Source organism: Clinocottus analis, unplaced genomic scaffold, assembly GCF_023055335.1.
Source record: "Clinocottus analis isolate CAN_PGR_092001 unplaced genomic scaffold, fCliAna1.0.p SCAF_22, whole genome shotgun sequence".
NCBI lineage: Eukaryota > Metazoa > Chordata > Actinopteri > Perciformes > Cottidae > Clinocottus > Clinocottus analis.
In genome coordinates, this window is record NW_027175954.1 from 10,605,000 (window position 1) to 10,626,586 (window position 21,587).

General features: G+C 42.0%; 2 protein-coding genes across 3 annotated transcripts; both read left to right on the forward strand.

Moving 5' to 3' along the window:
* The first annotated feature begins 9,446 nt into the window (after positions 1-9,446).
* Positions 9,447-11,577, forward strand: gpr78a (G protein-coupled receptor 78a). The gene is made up of 3 exons (XM_068589255.1): positions 9,447-10,120; positions 10,319-10,432; positions 10,967-11,577. Exons 1-3 carry the CDS (start codon positions 9,447-9,449, stop codon positions 11,208-11,210), a joined length of 1,032 nt encoding a protein of 343 aa, XP_068445356.1. The 3' UTR covers positions 11,211-11,577.
* A 752-nt stretch (positions 11,578-12,329) lies between these two features.
* On the forward strand, positions 12,330-19,338 carry cpz (carboxypeptidase Z). Of its 2 annotated transcripts, none has more exons than XM_068588846.1 (13): positions 12,330-12,558; positions 13,088-13,120; positions 13,602-13,653; positions 13,807-14,129; positions 14,234-14,449; positions 14,906-15,141; positions 16,312-16,473; positions 16,580-16,738; positions 16,870-17,005; positions 17,098-17,237; positions 17,576-17,675; positions 18,194-18,339; positions 18,580-19,338. In XM_068588846.1, exons 1-13 carry the CDS (start codon positions 12,429-12,431, stop codon positions 18,781-18,783), a joined length of 2,037 nt encoding a protein of 678 aa, XP_068444947.1. In that variant the 5' UTR covers positions 12,330-12,428; the 3' UTR covers positions 18,784-19,338. The 2 variants fall into 2 exon arrangements, with proteins under 2 accessions (XP_068444947.1, XP_068444948.1); XM_068588847.1 differs by having other exon boundaries at positions 14,906-15,102.
* Positions 19,339-21,587: the final 2,249 nt, after the last annotated feature.

A 21,587-nucleotide genomic window follows, 5' to 3' on the forward strand; every position in this document is an offset into this window, starting at 1 on the left:
AATGTTCCCGGGCATCTGGTTTGTTTGATAGATTCTGATTTACGAATTGGCGAGGTGTGTTTTGTCATATAGAGATAAATGCAGTAGCTTCTTGCACTATTCAGTATATATTGCACTGTATATATGACGTTTAAGGAATTTCAGAATAAAAGCTTGAAAACAGAAGCTGCGCACTGCTATGTTTTTGTCTGCTCAGCAGCTGCCGTCCATCTGTACACTGCTTTGTTTATGTCTTCTTGTCCCTTCTCCCTCCCAGTCTGCCTCGGAAAGACGTTCTGACAATTTCAACAAACCTAAGATGACACAGAGAAACACACACACACACACACACACACACACACACACACACACACACACACACACACACACACACGATGAGAAAAGTGGCTGTTACTGGAAAACTCACCTTTATCCTCTCCTTACGGTTATGGAAATCCTCATGTATAAAGATTTTTTAAGGACAGACATTCCATCTGGGGCTGTTAGTGTTTTGGGATTATTTAAATTCACCCTGAAACCAATGACAAAACCCGGCTTGGGAGCATTTGCTGTGAAGCAGGACAAAGAACCTAATTCTAAATGTCTTTATTCACCTTAATCAACTAAAAAGCTAAAGTCACTGCAGCTTCCTGTCTTCATCTTTTCTGTCTACGGTTGGCACACTCAGATTGTATCCTGTCAAATGTATTCACATTTACTTGATACAGGCAGTTCCTTCTTGCGCCACCATGAATAAACTCAAATGCAGTTGACCTGAACAAATGCTCTTTTGAGGACTTGACGTGACACAATCTTAGGACTGCGTAACTTTTGTTTCGTAAGGGTGTCTCCGACCGGAAAGACCCCAATGTGTGTGGACACGATCCATAAACTGACTCAGAACTGATCAGCTTTCCTGCTGATTTTAATCAAGACTGTGGCATCTTACTCTTCACTGCAACTCTGTGGAAGTGTTACACAGAAGGACAGTGGAAAAAAGAAAAGAGCCTGCGGAGAGACGAGGTGAAACAGGCTGAGAGGATAATAAGAGACAATGGACAAATCACGACCATACCACCCAGCGGGAGTCTTCCTTTAACATGTGCTCCTCTGAGTCTTCACTGTGTGTGTGTGTGTGTATGTGTGTGTGTGTGCGTGCGCGTGTCGCTGACCCAGTTGTTTGAGAGTGTATGTGGTGTTTTTTAGTTATCTTGTCAAGACATATTGTCAAAGCAGAGAGCCAGACTACTTTAGGGCAAACAGGGGACACAGCTGTTTGTTCTTAAATGGACACCATTAAGATGGCGTGAGCTCACACCAAAAAAAAGCACATCTCACACTGCCTTTTTTATGCTTACTTTAACGATATGCATGCATCAAATACATTCATTATACCATATATCTCCCTTAAGGCCCCTGTTGAAGCAGATGCTCAATGGATGTATCACCATCTAGAGGCCAAATGGAGTATAGTCTGGTTTAAATATAACACACACCATGATTCCTAAGAAGGCCACGAGATGGCGTGTTGTAGAATATTTTTCTCCTGACGTGGCAACTGAAGCTTTGATTAAACTGGGATCCAGCATTTCTAGACTGTACTAGAGGCTAAAAATCCGGATATCTCTTCCCCTGATGCTGTGATGTTGATCTGTCTTTGTTTAATCCAGCTCTAATCAGAGCCCCAAACACTAAAGTACTCCATTGGAATCCTTTATCTTTATATTGTTATGTTTTGAGGTTGAATTTTGTTAACCTTCACATCGGGACTTACAGGAACATCTATGGTTTGCTATGAGCAGGAATTTCAGTATTGATTTGTGTGTCTACGATTATTTCCCTTCTGGAAAGGCATCGAAAGGGAATAATGTTCCTTCAGCTCATTGCCATGTTCCCATGATGCCTCATTCAGATATAGAAAGAGATAAAGACTGAGAGGCATTTATGGTTGGGCACAATCATAATGCTCTGTGTAATGTCAAACAGTGAGACCTCGCAATCTGATGACATTTTGAGTTAATGGATGCTAATCAGCTCTCCGCTGCAAACCAACATGTGCATTTCTTCTGCCACAAAAAAATAACCTGAGATGGACACTTCTGCTCTTAGCTGATGCAAATACTAAGCTGGTAATAATACACCCACTTGATATAAAATTGGTGTACTTTTACTGAAGTACTGTACTTGAATACCATTTTTGAGTTTTACTTTAATTGAGTAATTCCACAGTATTCTAATTTTCATTGGTATAATTAAAACAAACTCTGAGTGTGTGTGTGTGTGTGTGTGTAGCTGTGGGTTCTTACATGGTCCTGGGAGTCGGATAAGACTGGGAACAGTACACTTGCAGTATGGGTTCATTGAATGTGGAGTAAGCTCAAGAGACTGCGTTCACAATGAAGTAGAGAGTTGAGGAACTTTGGAGACGCAGATGGCAGGCTGGGGCATCTGGCATGGCAGCAGAGCTACAGACAGATTGGACTCAATTAAAAAAAAATCCTGTTTCACTGTGCCATTACAGTAGTATAGGCCTAACTACTTCCATCTGTCTTGTAGTCTAACTCTCACTGTGACTCAGCTCCTTGCTGACCAAAACCACCGTGGGCAACTTACTTCCTCACAGCAAAAGAGAAGAGAACTTTTGAGCAGACATATGGAAGAAAGTTTAACTCACCACACGTACACACACCCACGTAAACATGCAATATAATACAGCTAAAGGCAACATCTCGCACACAATGAAACTCCACGAGTGGACAATTTTTTTTTTAACAAAGCTAAGTAGATCCATGTGTTGTTGTGTTGCGTATTTGTGCTTCCAACTCCACAAATGTGATACAATGGTCCATTCATGGGCAAATTCATACCTGCAAGGACACTGTTTGTCCTTATCAGACTTATTAATCTGAATATTTTTCTTTTACAACGACCACATAGTTTAATCAAGACATGAGTTCCTGGCATTCATCACAGAGTGTGATCTGTTTTTCTTTTGAGATACTTTCTCTATCCAGTCATTTCACAATTGTTATTGTACTAAAGTGGGACAAAGGACTTGTCTTTTCTTTGTCTTTTTAGTCCAGCTTCCGGTCCAAAAAGAGTTATTTTCTCGCATCACAAAGCTCTTATTGAAATCAATGTTGAAAATAAGTGGATTGCAGGATGACGCCAGAAGGAAACAATCTTGAGAGTTTAGTTTCTCTTTGTTTACTTTTAGTTTCTTACTTCCAGGTCTTGTCTTTTTTTCCTCTCTTCCACACGTCTTACTCTGCTTTTTTCTAAAAAAGGAAGGGAAGTCTCCAGTGTCTCTTTTCTGTGGTGCTAAAAGTAAAAAAAATCATCAGGGAGGACACTGCCCCTTTTTTCCTCGTAGACTTCCCATCTATTTTTTTGGGGATGTGAATATAAATCCTGTTGTAAGGCAGCACATACTCTCTTGGCTCCCAGGCAATGCATGAAAACAAGTTGTTACAATAGACATCGAGCTACCAGGCCCAAGGGTTTAACTTTCAGCTCATTATTTTGGTCTTCCCGCCGGCAGCATTTCTGCTTCAGTTCTACCTGCAGCACCAAACAGCAGGACAGACAGACAGTTTTTGACGAGCTGGTTATTACATTGACAATATCAACTTTTACATCAGTGTTAAGCTGAAAAGTAAAAAAAGAAATCAGGTATTAAAGATTTAAAGGAGCAGTTCCTTTTTTTTTTGGAAAATACACTTATGTGTAATTAGAAGACTAACAGAAATGTAAAAAGTACAATTTGTTCTTTTACATTAAGTTACACTATGTTAATATTTAATTCTGGTCACTTGTCAGAAGCAGTGACTTTCTGGAGTTAAAATCTTGTAAATAGATAAATAAAATGTATTTCTATGCAGGCAAACATGTTAGATAGTGAGCTGGAGAAGTGTATGTTCTATGTATCTGTTCCCTGTGTGTCCATGTCAGGATGGGCTCTGCTGCTGGAATACTGCACACACATGAGAGTGGTAGACATCGTTTCATCGCATGCATGACAAGAAAGCGAATAAACCTATTCCCCAAAATGTTGAAGTGTTCCTTTGAGATTCAAATATTTACGTCATGCTCTGAGCAAATCGCTTTCCAAAACAAGATAGAGGCCAGTGCTTTGCTGTGGTTTTACACAAATTCCTCACAACTGGATGGCCTCATGTTTGGAGGAAATTACACCCTCACACACACACACACACACACACACACACACACACACACACACACACACACACACACACACACACACACACACATTCAGACACACACACATGAATGCACATAACACGTACACATACACACGGTAAAGTGAGCCCAGAAATTCATTTGTCAGGGCTCCAGTGATCGCTAAATCCTGTGAGCCCGTCCTCTGTCTCTCAACTCTCTCTTTCTGGCAGACTGCTGACTCATGCTTTCTCCTTCTCCTCCTCCCCCTTCTCTCTCTCTCTCTCTCTCTCTCTCTCTCCCTCTCTCTCTCTCTCTCTCTCTCTCTCTCTCTCTAAAAAAAATCCAGTTTGCAGCATTGGGTACTCACATGGAAACTAACATACTAGTTAAAAATGCTTTTGCCAGTGATGACTTATATGCAAAACAATGCTGTTTACTGATAGCATTATTGGGATACTGCATCCAGAAGTAAAACGCAGAGACACGTCTGTCGCACAGATTTGTGAGTATAAGCCAGCCAAGGAAACAGTATACTGTAATATTGGATAACTAGTATAAAAAACACATGTTCTTTATTGGCCTGAGTGAGCCCCAGAATTGTTAAAGCTATCAACAAAAAGCTACTCGCTGGATTGTCAAGACAATGTGAAACCAAAAATGAGTCCACAGAACAGTTAACCAGAAGACCATGCTGGAGTTTTACAATTCTGAAAAGTGAAAGTATATTTATTAAAATGGGTAAACTGACCATTTCTTGTACTGTAGCTGTTCACAAGTCTGATTGGCTTCTGGGATAAAACCAAACTTCCTTCTTTTTTAAAAGCAGTATGAATTAACAGAAACTTAACATGCTATCAATTTGATACTGATGCCTCTATAAAACAAGATCATCGGCGAAAATATTGACTATTTCTAAAAAACTCCAGCTGCCTCCAACAGTGACAGACCCAGATCATGGTGGTATTGAAGGGAGGCACAGGAGGACCAGAACCAGGACTGAGCTGGTTATACTGTCAGACAAATCTACAGTAACAATGTATGTATAAATGAATGTCCGTTACATTCAAGCCCTTGTCAAATGAGTTCACACAATGCTGATTAAGCTTATTGCTGCCAGGGAAAGCTCTCTGTATCTCACAGGATACTGAAGTTATTGTTTCTTTCCCGTGTTGGCATATGCCAGCAAGCAAGCTCGCTGCATCTCCCAGAGACGCTCTCTTCATGTTTTCCTGCAATATTTTTTATTCTAATGCAGAGTTTCTTTTTTATCTGAAACATTAACTCCAGAAACCTTTCTTCGTAGCTTCTAGGGATTTTCATAGCTATGGTCTCTCCCAGATGGCAGTGGATCCTTGTTTTGCTCATAATTTTAGAGCTGAGATTAACGCGTGTGTGGTTCTTGACTCTTTGACGAGGAGATTTAAGCAAGCAAAGAAATGAAAAACAAATAAAAGATGATTTGTAAGTAAGCTGTTTTCAACATTCTGTATTTTCATTATGTCATCCAACACAATTCTCCAAGTTTTCAAGTCTGGATGATTCAACACTATGTTAGGAATGACTCAATCACTGACTCAATCACTTTGCTTTCACTCACTCACTCGAGCAACAGTGATTTCTAAATATACCAAAATTACAAGAACTTTGTGAATATGCAAAAGTATTGTAAAATACTTTTTCTTTTTACATAATACTCTGATTGCCGAGACATTTAATGGGACTATGGTTTTTAGAACATGATAAGTAATGACTTTGCTTCGTCGCAAGGCTTCACCAGGTCACGATACCCAAAATGCATTATGATCACAGGAGATCATCTGCCCCGAAGCAGCAGCACGCATGCATACATGTTAATAATATAATAAGCATATGTAAATGCCGGGGAAATACATATCTAAAACACCGCACATAAGAGAGAGGGACAGAGAGCATGGATGACAATGAGGGTGGGTTTTCTCTGGACATGTGAGTGTCTGTGTGAGTTAGCGTTTATGTGTGGAGCGTTTGCTCTGTAGCTCACAGGGCCAAGACCTATTTTTACACCCACACTCCCACACGAGAGAAACACTCACCCATGACATTTATTTCCTTTCTGTTTCCTCCTCACATTATCTTCTCATCCTACATCCTCTTACGTTTCTCTCATCTCCACCATCGTCACCATCGTCCTTGGACAGCGGCGCGCTACCATCACCGCGAAAGGATGCCACGCTCTCAGGTCTTTTGAGTGTTGAATATTATTGACAAGAGAAGACAGATGAGGGTTGCAGCTGCCAGAAAGGAGTGATTCTCAGTCACGAGGAGACGTTAGCAGTAGTAGAGCGCTGCACATGCAGAGGTGCAAAATAGACACCTTCAAAACATAATTTACCCACAGGGAACAAAGCCTCAGGGGGACTGAGGTTGACTTGTGAGGTTGACTTGTGAGGTTGACTTGTGAGGTTGACTTGTGAGGTTGACTTGTGAGGTTGACTTGTGAGGTTGACTTGTGTGCAGCAGTAAGGATGGAGTGATGGATGTATGGACGGAGACTAAAGTAATTTACTTGTTCAAAGGGTGGTGAAGTTAAGATGATGAGGAAGCTCCATACGGTGTTGCCCGTGACCGTGACGTAATGGTGCACACACTCACGCCATACACACAGAGTCACAGAGCCAGGGGCCGGGGCTTAGAGGGAAGTTGGGCGAATTCCTCGGCTGCCAACAGGACTTCTTAAGTGCTTCTGCCATCAGCAGTCTGTTGCTTGCGTAACAGCCGCTCCAGCTCTGGGAACCCAGAGTATGCACGTGACCACGAAGAGGGTTCCTTCTGGCTGAAGGGTGATTTCTCATTCCCTCTTATCTTTTTTTTCCCTCTCTCTCTCTCTCTCTCTCTCTCTCTCTCTCTCTCTCTCTCTCTCTCTCTCTCTCTCTCTCTCTCTCTCTCTCTCTCTCTCTCTCTCTCCTTCGTATCAACAAAGGGTTTTTCCTGCACAGCAAGGGCCATGAAGATAACATGCTAAGGGGCAGCACTACTAAGGATAGCAGGTATGGGTGTATTACCGCCGATACTGTATCTGTGATCCTCTAAGAACCTATTAGTTATTGAATAGAAATGGAGCCTTTGGGGAAAGGAGGGATTAACAACATCTGGGGAGCTGCTGGATAGAGAAACTACGCACCCCACCTTCATGCCCATCGACAACACTGTATGTGTACATACTGAGGAAAGAGCTGCCCACGCCTTCAGCTGCACACACTCATGCATGCAGGATTACAGAGGTGAAAGTATGGAAGATTTAAAATGCCTGAATAAAAACAAAACAAACAAAGAAGTGAAATATACATTCTTAGGCTATTTTCCCTTTCTGCCCTGACTGTGTCATGATGAAAGAAAAAAACATTATGTTCAATACTAGGAACTGTCTGAGTGTCTTTTAGTATCTCCACCAGGAGGATCATGCGATCACTTGCATGTGTACACTTGTCATGTGAGTGAGTAGGTGTGCACATAAGTGTTTGTCCTTGGCCAACCTGGAATTGTGCTGCAGCAAACTGCATAATATTTGTGTGTCCAGCTCAAGCCTGCATTCATGTTTGTTTTCGTTATTTTAAAGGTAATGCGTTTTACAATGTCTTACATTCAATTACATTCATTACACAATAACCTAGTGGTAATTACAGACACACCCGGCACAAATCTGCACTCTACTGATAACCCGTTCTAATTTGTTTGTTAGATTTGTTTTATGTAGGTAGCTGAAGTCTTCCAAAGAATAATCATGTGTGTACAACAAAAATGGAGCCTGAATTCTTCATCAGGAGCTCTTTCTCACTCTCAAAGTCCTCATACTCTCATGAATTGATAGCCGGGGCTCAACTGGGGTTAAATAAGTTAAATCATAATTATTAAAATTAATTTGCACAATAATTTAGATGATGTATAGAAATAACTGAAAACCTAAAGCAGACTAAAGCTGCCTGTGAGAAAATCCGGAAAAGGCAAATCCATCTATTTACACATCAACCATCCTGAACATGTCCTTCCTCCCCCTTAATCCTTTTTTACGAGCCTCGAGTCCCATTTTTTCTTTCAATACTTCCGCTGCACTTTCCTCAACTCAAACTGCATTTGCAATGCAGATCCTGCCTAACACAATGTCTGATATTTTTCACAAACCGTATTTAAATGAGCGTGTTGTGGCGAATGTCCTTACTATTATATCATCACAAATCAGTGCTAAAGAAGATGAAGTTCAGAGAGTGATGAAACCACCAGAGATTATGTGTTGCTATGGAGATTCGTTATTCTGTGTGTGTGTATGTGTTGTGTGTGTGTGTGTGTGTGTGTGTGTGTGTGTGTGTGTGTATGTGTGCTGCACCGAATGTTTTGGGGGTGTGAACAAAATCTGTCACCGTGGTCACAGCTTATGGTCAACGTTGATCCACTGAAAGGCGTTGAAAATAAATATTCTATAAGGGAAATTAGTTGAAGAGGGGATGTCAAAATTATGGATGTCTAGTCATACAAGAAATTTGACTCTGTGCTCTGTGTCATTATATATATATATATATATATATATATATATATATATATATATATATATATATATATATATATATATATATATATATATATATATATATATATATATATATATATATATATATATATCACGCCACAAATGTATACTTCTCAATTTTGAAGCAGTGCTATTGACAGCCACCACCTGGGCCTTTGTGCAAAACCACATTGTCATCTTTTCTTGGGAGGGGTGCGTGGACTTTGCACGGTCCATGGCATCTCCATCTCTGACATTAACGCCTGCTTGCATGAATATTGTTCAAGCATCACATGAGCCAGATAGCGACTGCACGTGCAGGGCGCACGGCATTGTCAGCGAGAGAGGAGGCACCGAGTAGTGCGCATGATCGAGAGTAAACACTGAGCACTTGACTTAAAGTCAGAATTTCCACATGATTTCCTCAACAGACAGAGGAGTTATTGCTGGAGTGATTGTAGGATCATCAACACTAATTTAATCATTCGATATTTAAAGCAACATATAGTGTATTTAAAAGTATAGCTCGTGCCACTGACGAGCACCAAGGAGCCTTGTTTGGGCACATTTCAGCACTGGACAGCTCTCTCCGCGTGTCTCGCGCTCACAGCTGGTGGTGGTGTGTGTGTGTGTGTGTTGGTGGTGTGTGTGTGGGGGGGGGGGGGGGGGGCACAAGCGGAGAGCATGGCGGACTCCCCGCGGAATCCTGACCACTACGGCTGCTGCTAACGCCGAGCCTCGAGAGATGAGCATACCGGAGTTCCTCCTGAAAATGTCCATTGTGGTGACAGCTGTGGTCTCGTTGTTGACAAACCTGTCAGTGCTGCTATGTTTCACCCAGAGCGCAGAGTTGAGATCGCACGTGCCTGGCATCTTCATCCTGAACCTCTCCGTCTCCAACATCCTTCTCACCGTCATCAATATGCCAACCACTTTTGTTGGAGTGGCCGAAAGCGCAAAGCCCTTGGGGGACTTCTTCTGCCAAGCTGTCAGTTTTGCTGAGACTTTCCTCACCGCTAATGCGATGCTGAGCATGGCCGCGCTGAGCCTGGACAGGTGGGTCGCGGTGGTGTTCCCCCTGAGTTACGCCAGCAAGATGCGCTACAGGGACGCGTTTCTGATCGTGGTGTACTCCTGGATGCACTCTCTGACCTTCTCTCTCACCCAGCTGCTCATGGACTGGGGCGGTTACAGCCACACTTACGCCTCGTGCACCGTCCACCTGGACTGGGAGAAGAGGACGCAGCTGGCCGCCTATGCGACCTTCACGGTGCTGTTCCACTGCAGCAGCTTTGCACTCTGCCTCCTCGTCCTGTGTTTCGCCTACCTGAAGGTTTTGAGAGTGGCCAAGTCCCACTGCAAGAGGATAGATGTCATTACAGTGCAGGCGCTGCTCCTGCTGGTTGATATCCCCCCCAGGTATACATAAATGTGATTATCAGTATTTATTTTTATTTTTAAAGCTCAACAGTCAGAGATGTTTCTACTTGTTTTATTTGTTTCAATGCAACTTATCTTGTTTTAGAATGCTGCACAGAACACATTGTGTAATTAGTTTGTATTATAAGCAGTTATGTCATATAGGATTTAATCTCTCTATGTCTGCATGTCTGTCAGTGTGAAGGAGAGGTGTCTAGCTGAACAGAAGAAGAGAAGGCAGCGTGCCACTAAAAAAATTAGCATCTTCATTGGCACCTTCATCCTCTGCTTTTCACCCTATGTTATAACAAGGTAACAGCTTGTTCTGTCTCTTTGTTTTGTCACAGGCTTTATGTTGGTTGGTTAACCTCCATGACTCATTATATGATAATAATGGATATTGTAGGATAATGCAATAATGGCTGAAATAAATTCTATATTATAAACTATATTTCCTGTGCTACAATCTATATTGATTATCCAGTTTTATTGTGGATGTATCCTGGAACACAAGTAAGCAATTTATATTCTGCGGCCCTGAAATTTGACCTATAGGTTCTAACATTTATTTGCTTGAATCTATGTTGGGAATGATGTTTTTAGGTATGATGTTGTGTTATCTTGCAATGGGAGTGCTTTACTACAGGCTCAAGTGAAGTTAAATCAACACCTCTCAGGTCCAACCCAAAGGTTTTTTTTTTCCTTTTGAGAAAAATAGTCACACATATGAAATACGATCACATAGTTATGACAGTTTATCTAATGTTCATGATATTTCATCATCTTTTTTTAAAAAGTACATGACAGAGACATGATTGACATTGTCTTCTTCTATTCCTCCTGCAGGTTAGTGGAGTTGTTGCCCTTTGTGCACATCCCCCGCTATTGGGGTGTGACTGCCAAATGTCTGTCCTATGCCAAAACCTCCAGCGACCCATTTGTGTACTGTCTCCTGCGGCATCAGTACAGGAGGGTCCTCGCTAGTATCATCAGCCGGGTTCTGAGGAATAATCACGACACATTGTCTGTCCACAACGCGAGCAGCACGCTGGACACACTGGATGATAACTGCATTGCCAGAATCACCTGAGCTTGACGTGCAAGTATCGTTCAATGACTCAACACCTGCATCCAAATAAGCAGCCGCCCTCCAGATGGAAGCGAGTCAGTGCCTTGCTCAAGGACATGTATGCAGGATATGTACTCAATGAGAGTACGCACTGGCCTCTGATGTGTGCCAGAGGCCTCTTCAGCCTACAGACTGCTACTTCAGGACTTTTCAGTTCAGCTGCTGCTGAGGCATTGCCAAGAACACACCTGAAGCCTACACCACTGTTCACTACGAATATGGTTGAAAAAAACGCTCAATTTGGTATGTAGTAGACTCTTTATATTTAGGTGTAAGAACTTGAAGAAATATTAATTTTGATGACTGTTTAACAGTTAATATATACGTTTTTGTTAATAATGGACTGACATAAAGTGTAAAAATATGTGTGAGGGTGTTATGTCACTGCCCAGATTATAGAATAAACTCCTCTGCCACAGACACATACGTCCACTAAATACATTACGAGGCTGTAATTTGAATTGCGTTGTGCAGTTCTTCACAACTGTTTTGGCTTGCGACCCTTAATTAATTGCATGACCTGTGAGCAATTCAAACAAAGAAAGAGTGAGTCATTTCAAGAAGAGAAAACAAACGAGAAAAGAAGAAGCAACTTAACTAAACGTCAAAGGACAAGTGTTGGCCTTTTTCTTATTCTTTTAATCGCCCAGTGACCCCTCATATCTATATCATCTTTGGACCCAGTCCTAACCCCCACTGATATGTTCCTCTGACAGACCGATAAGATATGACGATTACAAATAAAGCAGTGAGGACATTTGGTTTGAAGAAGCTTCACAGACTCATGAAGCAGAGATCTATTATTGCATTGAACTGGTGAATAAGCTCAACAGCTCTATTATGTCAAACAGACAGGCATGAACTTTCCACACACCCACCCCCACAAGCCACGTTTCTTCCTCATGTCCCCCCGCCCCCCTACACACACACACACACACACACACACACACACACACACACACACACACACACACACACACACACACACACACACACAACTCTGTGCAGTGAAATATGATCGCTGGTAACGCACAGTAAGCCATAATCCTGCAGTCGCTTCGCGTTTCTCTGGTGAAGGATGCTCCTCCGCTCAGACAAAGGAAGGAGGTTTCCGAGCTGTTCGTGGTGGTAATTATCATCCGGCCCAGAGAACCGAGAGGTTACGGCCTCAAACTCACAATGCCACATCACACACCGCCGTTGCTGCACCCCAACATGCATGTAGGACTTCTGGTGCTGTTTCTTTCCTTGACGAGAAGTTGTTGGAGCGCCCCGCAGCAGACTTGCCATCCAGGAGACGAATTTTTAGGTAAGGTTTCTGCAGCTTAACACAAATAGTTCATCAGGAGCAGCGTTACACGGTGCCAACGCGCGGCGAGCATGGGGCACCTCACTTATGTTTGAAAGAGGAAAATGGACGATTTAAGACTACGTCTGATGCTCCAAACCAATCAATATAAACAGCTGATAGAGATGAGACGCAGGCCCCCTAACGTCACTACACCATGGTTTACATATTAACAATTGAATGCTGTAGCTGCTAAGTAATCAATTATTAAAGTGTTGTAGTAAAGTGTATTCTCTAATCTTTCGCAGCTTCGTTCTCTAAACAGTCAAAGTCTAGTAAACCTTAATGTCGCTGTTATGCGAATTTCTTCATGACTTCATACTGTAGACACCTGATTGTTTGTTTTTTTAACCATCAGCCTCCGAAACAGTGATAAAGCTTCGGCTTGTCTCTTGCTTTTGAAGATGTCGCCTCCTAGCGTTTCATTCGTGACCCACTATTTTCTTTCGTGCTTCCTCATGTGTGTTGTTTGGCTTGTGTTCTCTCACAGGAAGATGCAGCAACAACGTGTTTGGAGACAAACGTAGGTGGCTGATTATTTTCACATGTAGGGCCTTACAATAAATATATTTTATTGTTGTATATAGCAGGTGCGGAAAGTGACATGGGCTGTGTAGAGTATAATATCAGGGTCCATCAACTTAGAAATTTGACCATATGTGCCCTTAAATGAATTTACTTGCCATGACTCCACCGTCAGGGCTGTGAAACCAACGTGTTTGGGATACCAAGTGCCACTGCAAGCTGCAACTTGCAAGAGCTCAGCTTGTGGGGAGGGATTTATGGAGCTTCAAACCCCTTTTGAAACACCCACTGTGTCTAGCCATGGTTTTAAATCATAGTGTTTCTTTAATATTCTTAAAGATGTGAGCTATACAGATCTTTCAGCACAAGCCCTCAAATGAATGTGTCTATTTTGAAGCCAACAACAATGAAAGACAAGCATTGCTTTACTTACACATTATTTTTAACAAATGTGGTTACCGGCCTTCTCTGTCCCACAGCTTCCTGTACAGAGCTCAACCTGGGCTACTGTAATGACATGGAGTACTCTAGGTGGGTGGGTGATGTTGGTGTGGGCTAGCCATTTTGTGAAAGTTAAAAACTAATCATACATTTTAGGAAATTGCTGTCATTATTTTGATGTCTTTACATGATGATTGTTGGTACCACGTGTAACACTTCTTGTTAAAAACGCTGTCGCTCCAGAACTATATTTCCCAACATCCTTGGCCACCGGAGTCGCATCGACGCAGAGTCAGGGGCAGAGTACCTCTTGCTGAGCGTCATCCATGGCCTGCTCAACGGGGAATGCTCCCCTGAGATACGCCTCCTCGGCTGCTCGGTTCTGGCCTCGCCCTGCCAGAATGACAAGATGATCAAACCCTGCCGCAGCACATGCGATACTTTGAAGAGGGACTGTGGCCATGCCTTTGAAGCCATCGACATGGCCTGGCCCTACTTCCTAGATTGTGATCGTTTCTTTGCCAGTAAAGAGGAGGGCTGCTTTGACCCGCTGGCAGGACTGAAAGGTAAAGGTTGCGCTGTTGTGTTGTACTGTTTGGACCAACTGCATCCTGTGAAACAAACAAAGCATCCTTCTCTCCTCCTACAAATTCTGGTATTCCTCCTCCAGCCAGACAGGAACTAGAAATGTCCAGCCTTTCGCCTGAAGAACCCAGCACCATCATTCAGTTCACGTACACCTCTAACGCCCAGATGTACAGCTTGCTGAAGAGAACAGCAGCCAAGTGCAGCCAAATCTCTCATGTCTATAGCATTGGGCGCAGCACAGAAGGAAGGGATCTGCTGGTTATTGAGTTCAGCAACAACCCCGGGAAGCACGAGCTATGTGAGTACGGAAGAGTCAATTCATTGTGTTGGGAGCAGTTTTAACATTGTTCCGACCATTGTTTTGGTTTTACAGCCTGTTGCAGCGAATCAGCTAAATAGCTCTGATAAATCCTCCCCAACACCAAACAGGACAGAGATAGACTTGGTGAACATAGTGGAGCATTTAGCTGTTTAAGAGGTATTTCCCTCAGGAGTGGATAGAGACCAAAACCAAGCTAAAAGGAGAGTGAATATTGAATGCACATTCATCAGATGGACACAAACATAACTCTAAATTAATGCTAATGTAGCTATATGTCTGGTCAATGTGCAAATAGGCAACTGTTTGCTTCCACTCTCATAAGGGATAATAAGTCAATATTGTGTTTACACCTCGTTCTTCTGCCCCACTGTGGACATATCAATTCATGTCTGGTGTGACGTTTCTGTCTGTGCTTCTGTCTGTAAAACACAGTGGAGCCAGAGATCAAGCTGATAGCCAACATGCATGGCAACGAGGTGCTGAGCCGCCAGCTGATGATCTACCTGACCCAGTACCTGTGTTCAGAGTACATTCTGGGGAACCAACGAATTCAGACCATCATCAACACCACTCGCATTCATATTCTGGCCTCCATGAATCCAGATGGCTATGAGCTGGCTGCCTCAGAGGTAGAGGATAACAGTGACCCGGAGCTCGCCAACCAGGAAGTAAATATTGTTAGCAGTGAAAAAAGACAAACTGCCATTATCCGCTCTCTAGCTCATTGTCTGTTCTGTCTGTTCGGCTTGAGGTATGGAAGTGGAGGAATGAGGAACTCTGCGATGGAGTTTGATCTTTGTTACTTTACAGGGGTTTTGTACGTTGGAAAACGGGACACCATTGTGCAGCACTATGACAAAAAAAGAGCACATTTTTGCTTCATCATGGTTTGCTGAAAGATAAAGAATTGTTAAGATTTGTTAGCCTACAAAATAGTTAATTTCTTCAATTTGGCTTTAAGATTGGATGCAGAGTACTCAGGCCTCCCAACTTCCACCAAGCATGCGGTTTTCCACTAACCAGAGAATTCAGCACTGAATATAACAATTGTGGAAGTCCACAAGACTGTGTGAGAAGCTTGAGCAAGTGAGACTTCTACATCGACAGCTCATACTACTCTTTATGGAAATACTGACATGGCCTTTTGGTCGAAGTGTTGTGTATTTATTCACTAATGTGCCGGGCCGCGTCACTGAGCCTCTAACCAGCTCTGCATGCCTATACAGTCGGCATATGGCTGATCTTGTGTATACTCAAATGGGTGTTGCAATTGATAATCATCATCAATTGTCCAATATAAGATGCACTGCACAGCCTAATATCTTCATGGTCGGCACAGCTTTAATCCAAGAGAGGCAATTTTTATGCATGGTTCTTAACAATTCACAATATCCACAGTGCAGCATATTGCACATTTTTATTAATATGATCACATTTTAGATGAATTATAGAGGCCAAATTACTTCGAATGTATTCACATTACGTATATATCGGTATATGAGTTAAATTATTTTTCAACAACATGATCATATATCTTTACAATATGTAATAATGTGCAACAGTTTGCATAATCCCAAAACATCACTTTCATAGTTTGTATAGTTATTGAATAAATGCATGTTCTGTTCATCTCAAATGTATGAATAATGATTTTCTCTTGCTTCTTTGCTACTTTTTCTCATGACGGATACATGGTGTTGTCTACATGTTAACAACAGGTCCCTTCCTTCCTCATATGTCCACTGCTCCCACTAACGTCTACACATCATCACCCTCAATAATGTCACACTCTCTGACACCTCGTAATACTTCTAGTTGTTTGAACCTACACCTTTCAGGGTCACTTGTTGAATGGTTGGACCAATGGACGGACCAACGCCCAGAATATTGACCTCAACCGCAATTTTCCAGACCTAACCTCCATTTTCTACCGGAACCGCCGCAGCCGACACTACCGCATCGACCACATCGCAATCCCCGACGCCTACTGGTTTGGCAAGGTAAGGGGATTGTTCATATTATTCACAATTATAGAGAGCTTTCATCAGTAGATACAGTATTTCAGCCTGGGTCCCAAGACCAATCAGCTTTATCTTTGGTCTGTAGGTGGCACCAGAGACCTATGCAGTGATGAAGTGGATCAGGTCTCTGCCCTTCGTTCAGTCCGCCAGCCTCCACGGAGGGGATCTGGTGATCTCCTATCCTTTCGACTTCTCTAGACACCCGCAGGAAGAGAGGATGTTCTCACCCACTCCTGATGAACAGGTAGGGAGGGAGGATGGATGTCTCACTTGATGGATTGATGGTGGCTGAAAAAGTGTTGTGCAGCTGGGTTGTCATATTTCTTCTCTCGCCACACACACACACACACACACACACACATACGTCATGCTCAGGTCCTCAAGCAGCTGGCTCGTACCTATGCGGACGCCCACGAAACCATGTCGAACAATGACACAGAAAGATGTGGAGCCTCCTTTTACCGAACGAGGGGCATCATTAATGGAGCCTTGTGGTACAGTTTCGCTGGTGGTGAGCTACACTTTTCAGACTACAGAGAGAACGTTTATTTGACCCTTCTCATTGCTTCTGAGGTACTCATCATCCACACGCCTCTCTTGCAGGTATGTCAGACTTCAACTATTTGCACACCAATTGTCTGGAGATCACTGTGGAGCTCGGCTGTGACAAATTCCCATCAGAGGCCGAGCTTTACCCAGAATGGAAGAGGAACAAGGAAGCTCTGCTCAGTTTTATAGAGTCTGTAAGTGTGTTGAACTGGCTTGATGACCACTTGTAATAAAATGTGCATATCTTTACTATGCATTATTTAATTAAATTGGCAGTGGATGAATGAATATTTCATATCAAAGTGTAAATGTGTGAAATGGGACACACTTGTCAAGTAAAATTTGCTGGAACACTTGTAGCAATCAGGTAAGACCAGAAAACCAAAAAACACAGAAAGGATAAAGACACTTATCAACAATAATCTTTAATCATAAGAAAAACGACACAAAACAGTGCATGAAGGCCACATAAGCACTTAACCCAGGACAAAAGTACAAGAAAAATAATATAGCTTTCTGTTGTGCCTTACAGGTTCACCGAGGGATAAAGGGAGTCGTTCAAGATGTTGATGGGAATGGGATAAAAGGTGCAATTATCTCCGTCAGGGGGATGAGAAAAGATATCACCACAGGTAAATGCAGTCTGTCACAACTGCACATTTCCCTGACGATCATTTGTTTGTGTTGCTGTTTATTATAGCCTTCAGGAAGTTGGTGGTGATGGCTGTGAGGCATAATTAGAACAGTTCAGTTTGTGGTTTTGAGAGAAATGTGTCAACGACTATTGGATATATTGCCATGAAACTTGTGTGTCTCCCACAGGATGAATTGTAATTTCTTAACTTTTCCCTTTAGCACCGTAATCTAATAATTGAATTGTACATGTCTAACACTTTGGTTTATGACTAAATACCTGCAAAACCATTTTCCCCATCAGCCTCAGCTGTAAACTGTGTTCAGTCCTAATTTAGTTTGCATGCTAAGCACACAGCTTAACTGTGGCCAAGTTAAGCCTCACAGAGCCGTTAGCCTGACCGTAGACTTGTTTATGTGCACAATCTCCTCTTTCTTTTGTTTATCACACTTTATACTGTGCTCCTCTTTCATTCGTTTGACCCCTCTCTGACATATTGTCTGTATTGCCCTCCAGCTGAAGATGGAGACTACTGGCGGCTGCTGAATCCCGGTACTCACATCCTGACAGTCACAGCCAAAGGTTACTCCAGGGTCAGTAAGAGGGTTCATCTGCCTCACAACATGAACAAGGCTGGACGTGTTGACTTTGTCTTGGAGAAGGTTGGATTTTTGTCTTTATTATCTTGTTCAACAAATTCAAGTCAAATATCATTTGTTAACAATTCTTTCTGCCCATGCATGGCTTTGTTTTAGTTGAGATTTATTGCACCAGATTTAGTTACTCGCTCGTTTCCATCTGCAGTAATACAACTAACACATACACAAATTCAACATACAATATTAATTGGATGGTCCTCCACTGTCTGTCCATGCTCACCATTTCCCTTCTCCTGCATACAGATTCCCATAGAGCCGGATATCGACGACCATCTCTTCCCCACAGTAGACACATGGGATCGATTCGACCCATACAACCAGTTTGAGCGCTACGGTGAGCCAGACGTAAGTGAGGGTGGGATAGAGCGGCAGGAAAAACCATGGTGGTGGACCTACTTCTCCCAGTCTGGCATCTCACCTCCAAACTGGCTGCTGCGGAATGTCTGAACACATTACAGGACAATAAAGACCCAAGCATACTGCTGCGAGACTGGTGATGGACGGGCCCACATCCAACTGGTGCTTTCAGAGGCGTCTATGTCGCAGGAGCTTGGTTTCAGTGCTTTCTGGATGTGTATACGCATTTTTTCCAGTCTGCAAAATATTTGATTCTGACCTGTAACCCGGTTTTGGGCAAGAATGCTTTGCAGCTGCATTTGACTTGTTTTAGGAAAGATGTAACAACTGGGAACTTTGAAAGATGTTCAGAGTGGAAAATAATTGTAGGTTAAGGAAATAATTTGAATATATTGACACTATTTCTAATGCGATGCAAGCAACAGTTTAATACACATTTCATGCAGTTTTCATCATTATTACATTCCACCGCTTCTGTTTTAGCCACAGTTAATACATTATAAGGGCATAAGTGCAACAGTCAACATTTTCTGGACCTTAGACTGCACACATATTGAGCACTAGATTTAAGCTTGGATTAGCAGCAATATTGTGCCAATTGTGAATAGTAGAACTTCTTGCTTTGTTTATTCATCACAAGCAATAAACATACATAATACATAGTTGTGGCATATCTTCTTTATTTCATTTATGATATTGCTAAATTAAACGATAAAGTTATATGGGTTTTTATAGTTTAAAACAAGCTCTACTCGTCGTTTACCTCTCATCTCTAGCCATTGTTGCATTTCATCACCAGAGGGCGTCAGAGAACATGTAATGACAGATTATGCCAACTTTTTTCAAGTCGTGATGAGTAATGTTCGTCTAATTAGTAATATATGGTAACGGACGTGTTTACTCTTCATTCATTCATGAAGTCATGCATTACTTCAGCATTTAGCCTTTTTCTTTTTTATTTACGCACGTTATCTGGATGAATTGGTTTAATGTGTTGATTTGAAAGGTCTTTGCAGAACTTAATTCTCGGGTGAAAGATTTAAATGTAAGTTCTCGGAAGTGACCAGAAAAGACAATTATCTGTGAGGTCAAGCTGCTGCTGCTCGCCTCGTTTTTGTGGAAATTTGCGGAAGAACACTTAACACACGAGAAAAATAGGGCTACGGAGCCCAGCTGCGTGCCGATATCCTTGCGCCCTCAGGTGCGTTTGCAGAGCCGTGATTGGCAACAATTTTTTGTTAGCTAACAACAACCGAGTGGTTTGGCTAACAGGCTCTGCAGGCAGAAAGTTTAACTAAAGTTGATGTGACCATATTCGTTTCATTGCACGCGACTTTTCTAAAGCGAGACCATTAGACCAAGTTACTGAATTTAGGTTTTGTGCGAAACAACGCTGCATGTTCGGTTGTTGTTCATCAGACAGAAACTTTTACAGGTCTTGCCTTCAGCAGTCGAACCAATGGTTTGCTACTCTCAAGTCGTTAGCCCATCCCACGTTAGTAGGTCTCATTCAAGGACACTTTGTTTCCCCCCTACTAACTCGTTACTTGGTTCACCTGTTTAAAATATAATCTCTGCATATTCTACCTGGCGAGCATGAAAACCAGCAGGACTATGGATCATTATTATGGAGTTCGCTCTGTCTGGTTTTACCCCTCCACACATGAACGACCGTGATATTTAAAACAAAACAAGTGTGAGCAGCCCACACAGGCAGCAACGATGCGCATAGAATCAAGACCATACTATCAAACCCTTTCATAAACCTACCTGGACCGAAGTCCTGTATGTAAAGCACTACAAACATCATACAGAGACAGTTATAAGCACACAAAAGACATTATTGTGTGCCCATGTGCCCTATGACTACAAGTAGCGTAATGATCCTGACGTGCATACAATTAATCCACTGTTGCACTGGTCTGTTTATTGAGGTCTATCCAGCGTAATCCATCAGCACCACCTCCTGCATCCTGCATCCTCCAGTTTACCTCCATTGTAACAGCCGGAGCGCAGGATGCAGTCTATCAATAATATGTGATGGGGACTGAATTGCGTGCAACCTCTCCTAACCTCACAGTCCATCTGCTATCTGTTTCTAAAGCACTCTGATCTGTGCGTGAACTAATACATCTTACTGTATTAAACCCGAGCAGGATTCATATCCATAATCTATCCCTTAATTAGCTACAATATATGGACGCCTGCATAGTACAGGATATTATGCAATGCATGTAGTTAACCAGTAAGCTAAAGTAGTGTGTGTGTGTGCTAAAGTAGTGTGTGTGTGTGTGTGTGTGTGTGTGTGTGTGTGTATATATATATATATATATATATATATATATATATATATATATATATATATATATATATATATATATGTGTGTGTGTGTGTGTGTATATATATATATATATATATATATATATATATATATATATATATATATATATATATATATATATATACACACACACACACACACACACACGCACACACAGACACACACACACACACACACTCGGTGCAGGTTCTGTTGGTGGAGAAACATCCTCGTTACGAGACCATTTAACAGGGAACTAAATGTAATTCAACATGGATACTGTGGGCCACACCAGTAACTGTTGGACATTTAATTTGTGTTAATAAAAGTCACAAAGTTGAATGTAAACTTTTAATGTTATATTTTGGAGGGTTTTTTACTCTTAGTTTATTAGTTGACAAATATATTGTTATGGTCGCAATATTTCTTTAGTTGTAGTTTAGTTGTAATTTTTAATGCTTTGTCAGGCTGAATGAGTTACTGCTAAGAAACGTTTGTGTATATTTTGAATAAACACATAAATTAAAGTGGTGCTTTTGTGTCATTCTTCATTTAGAAACTCAGTTTTACAGA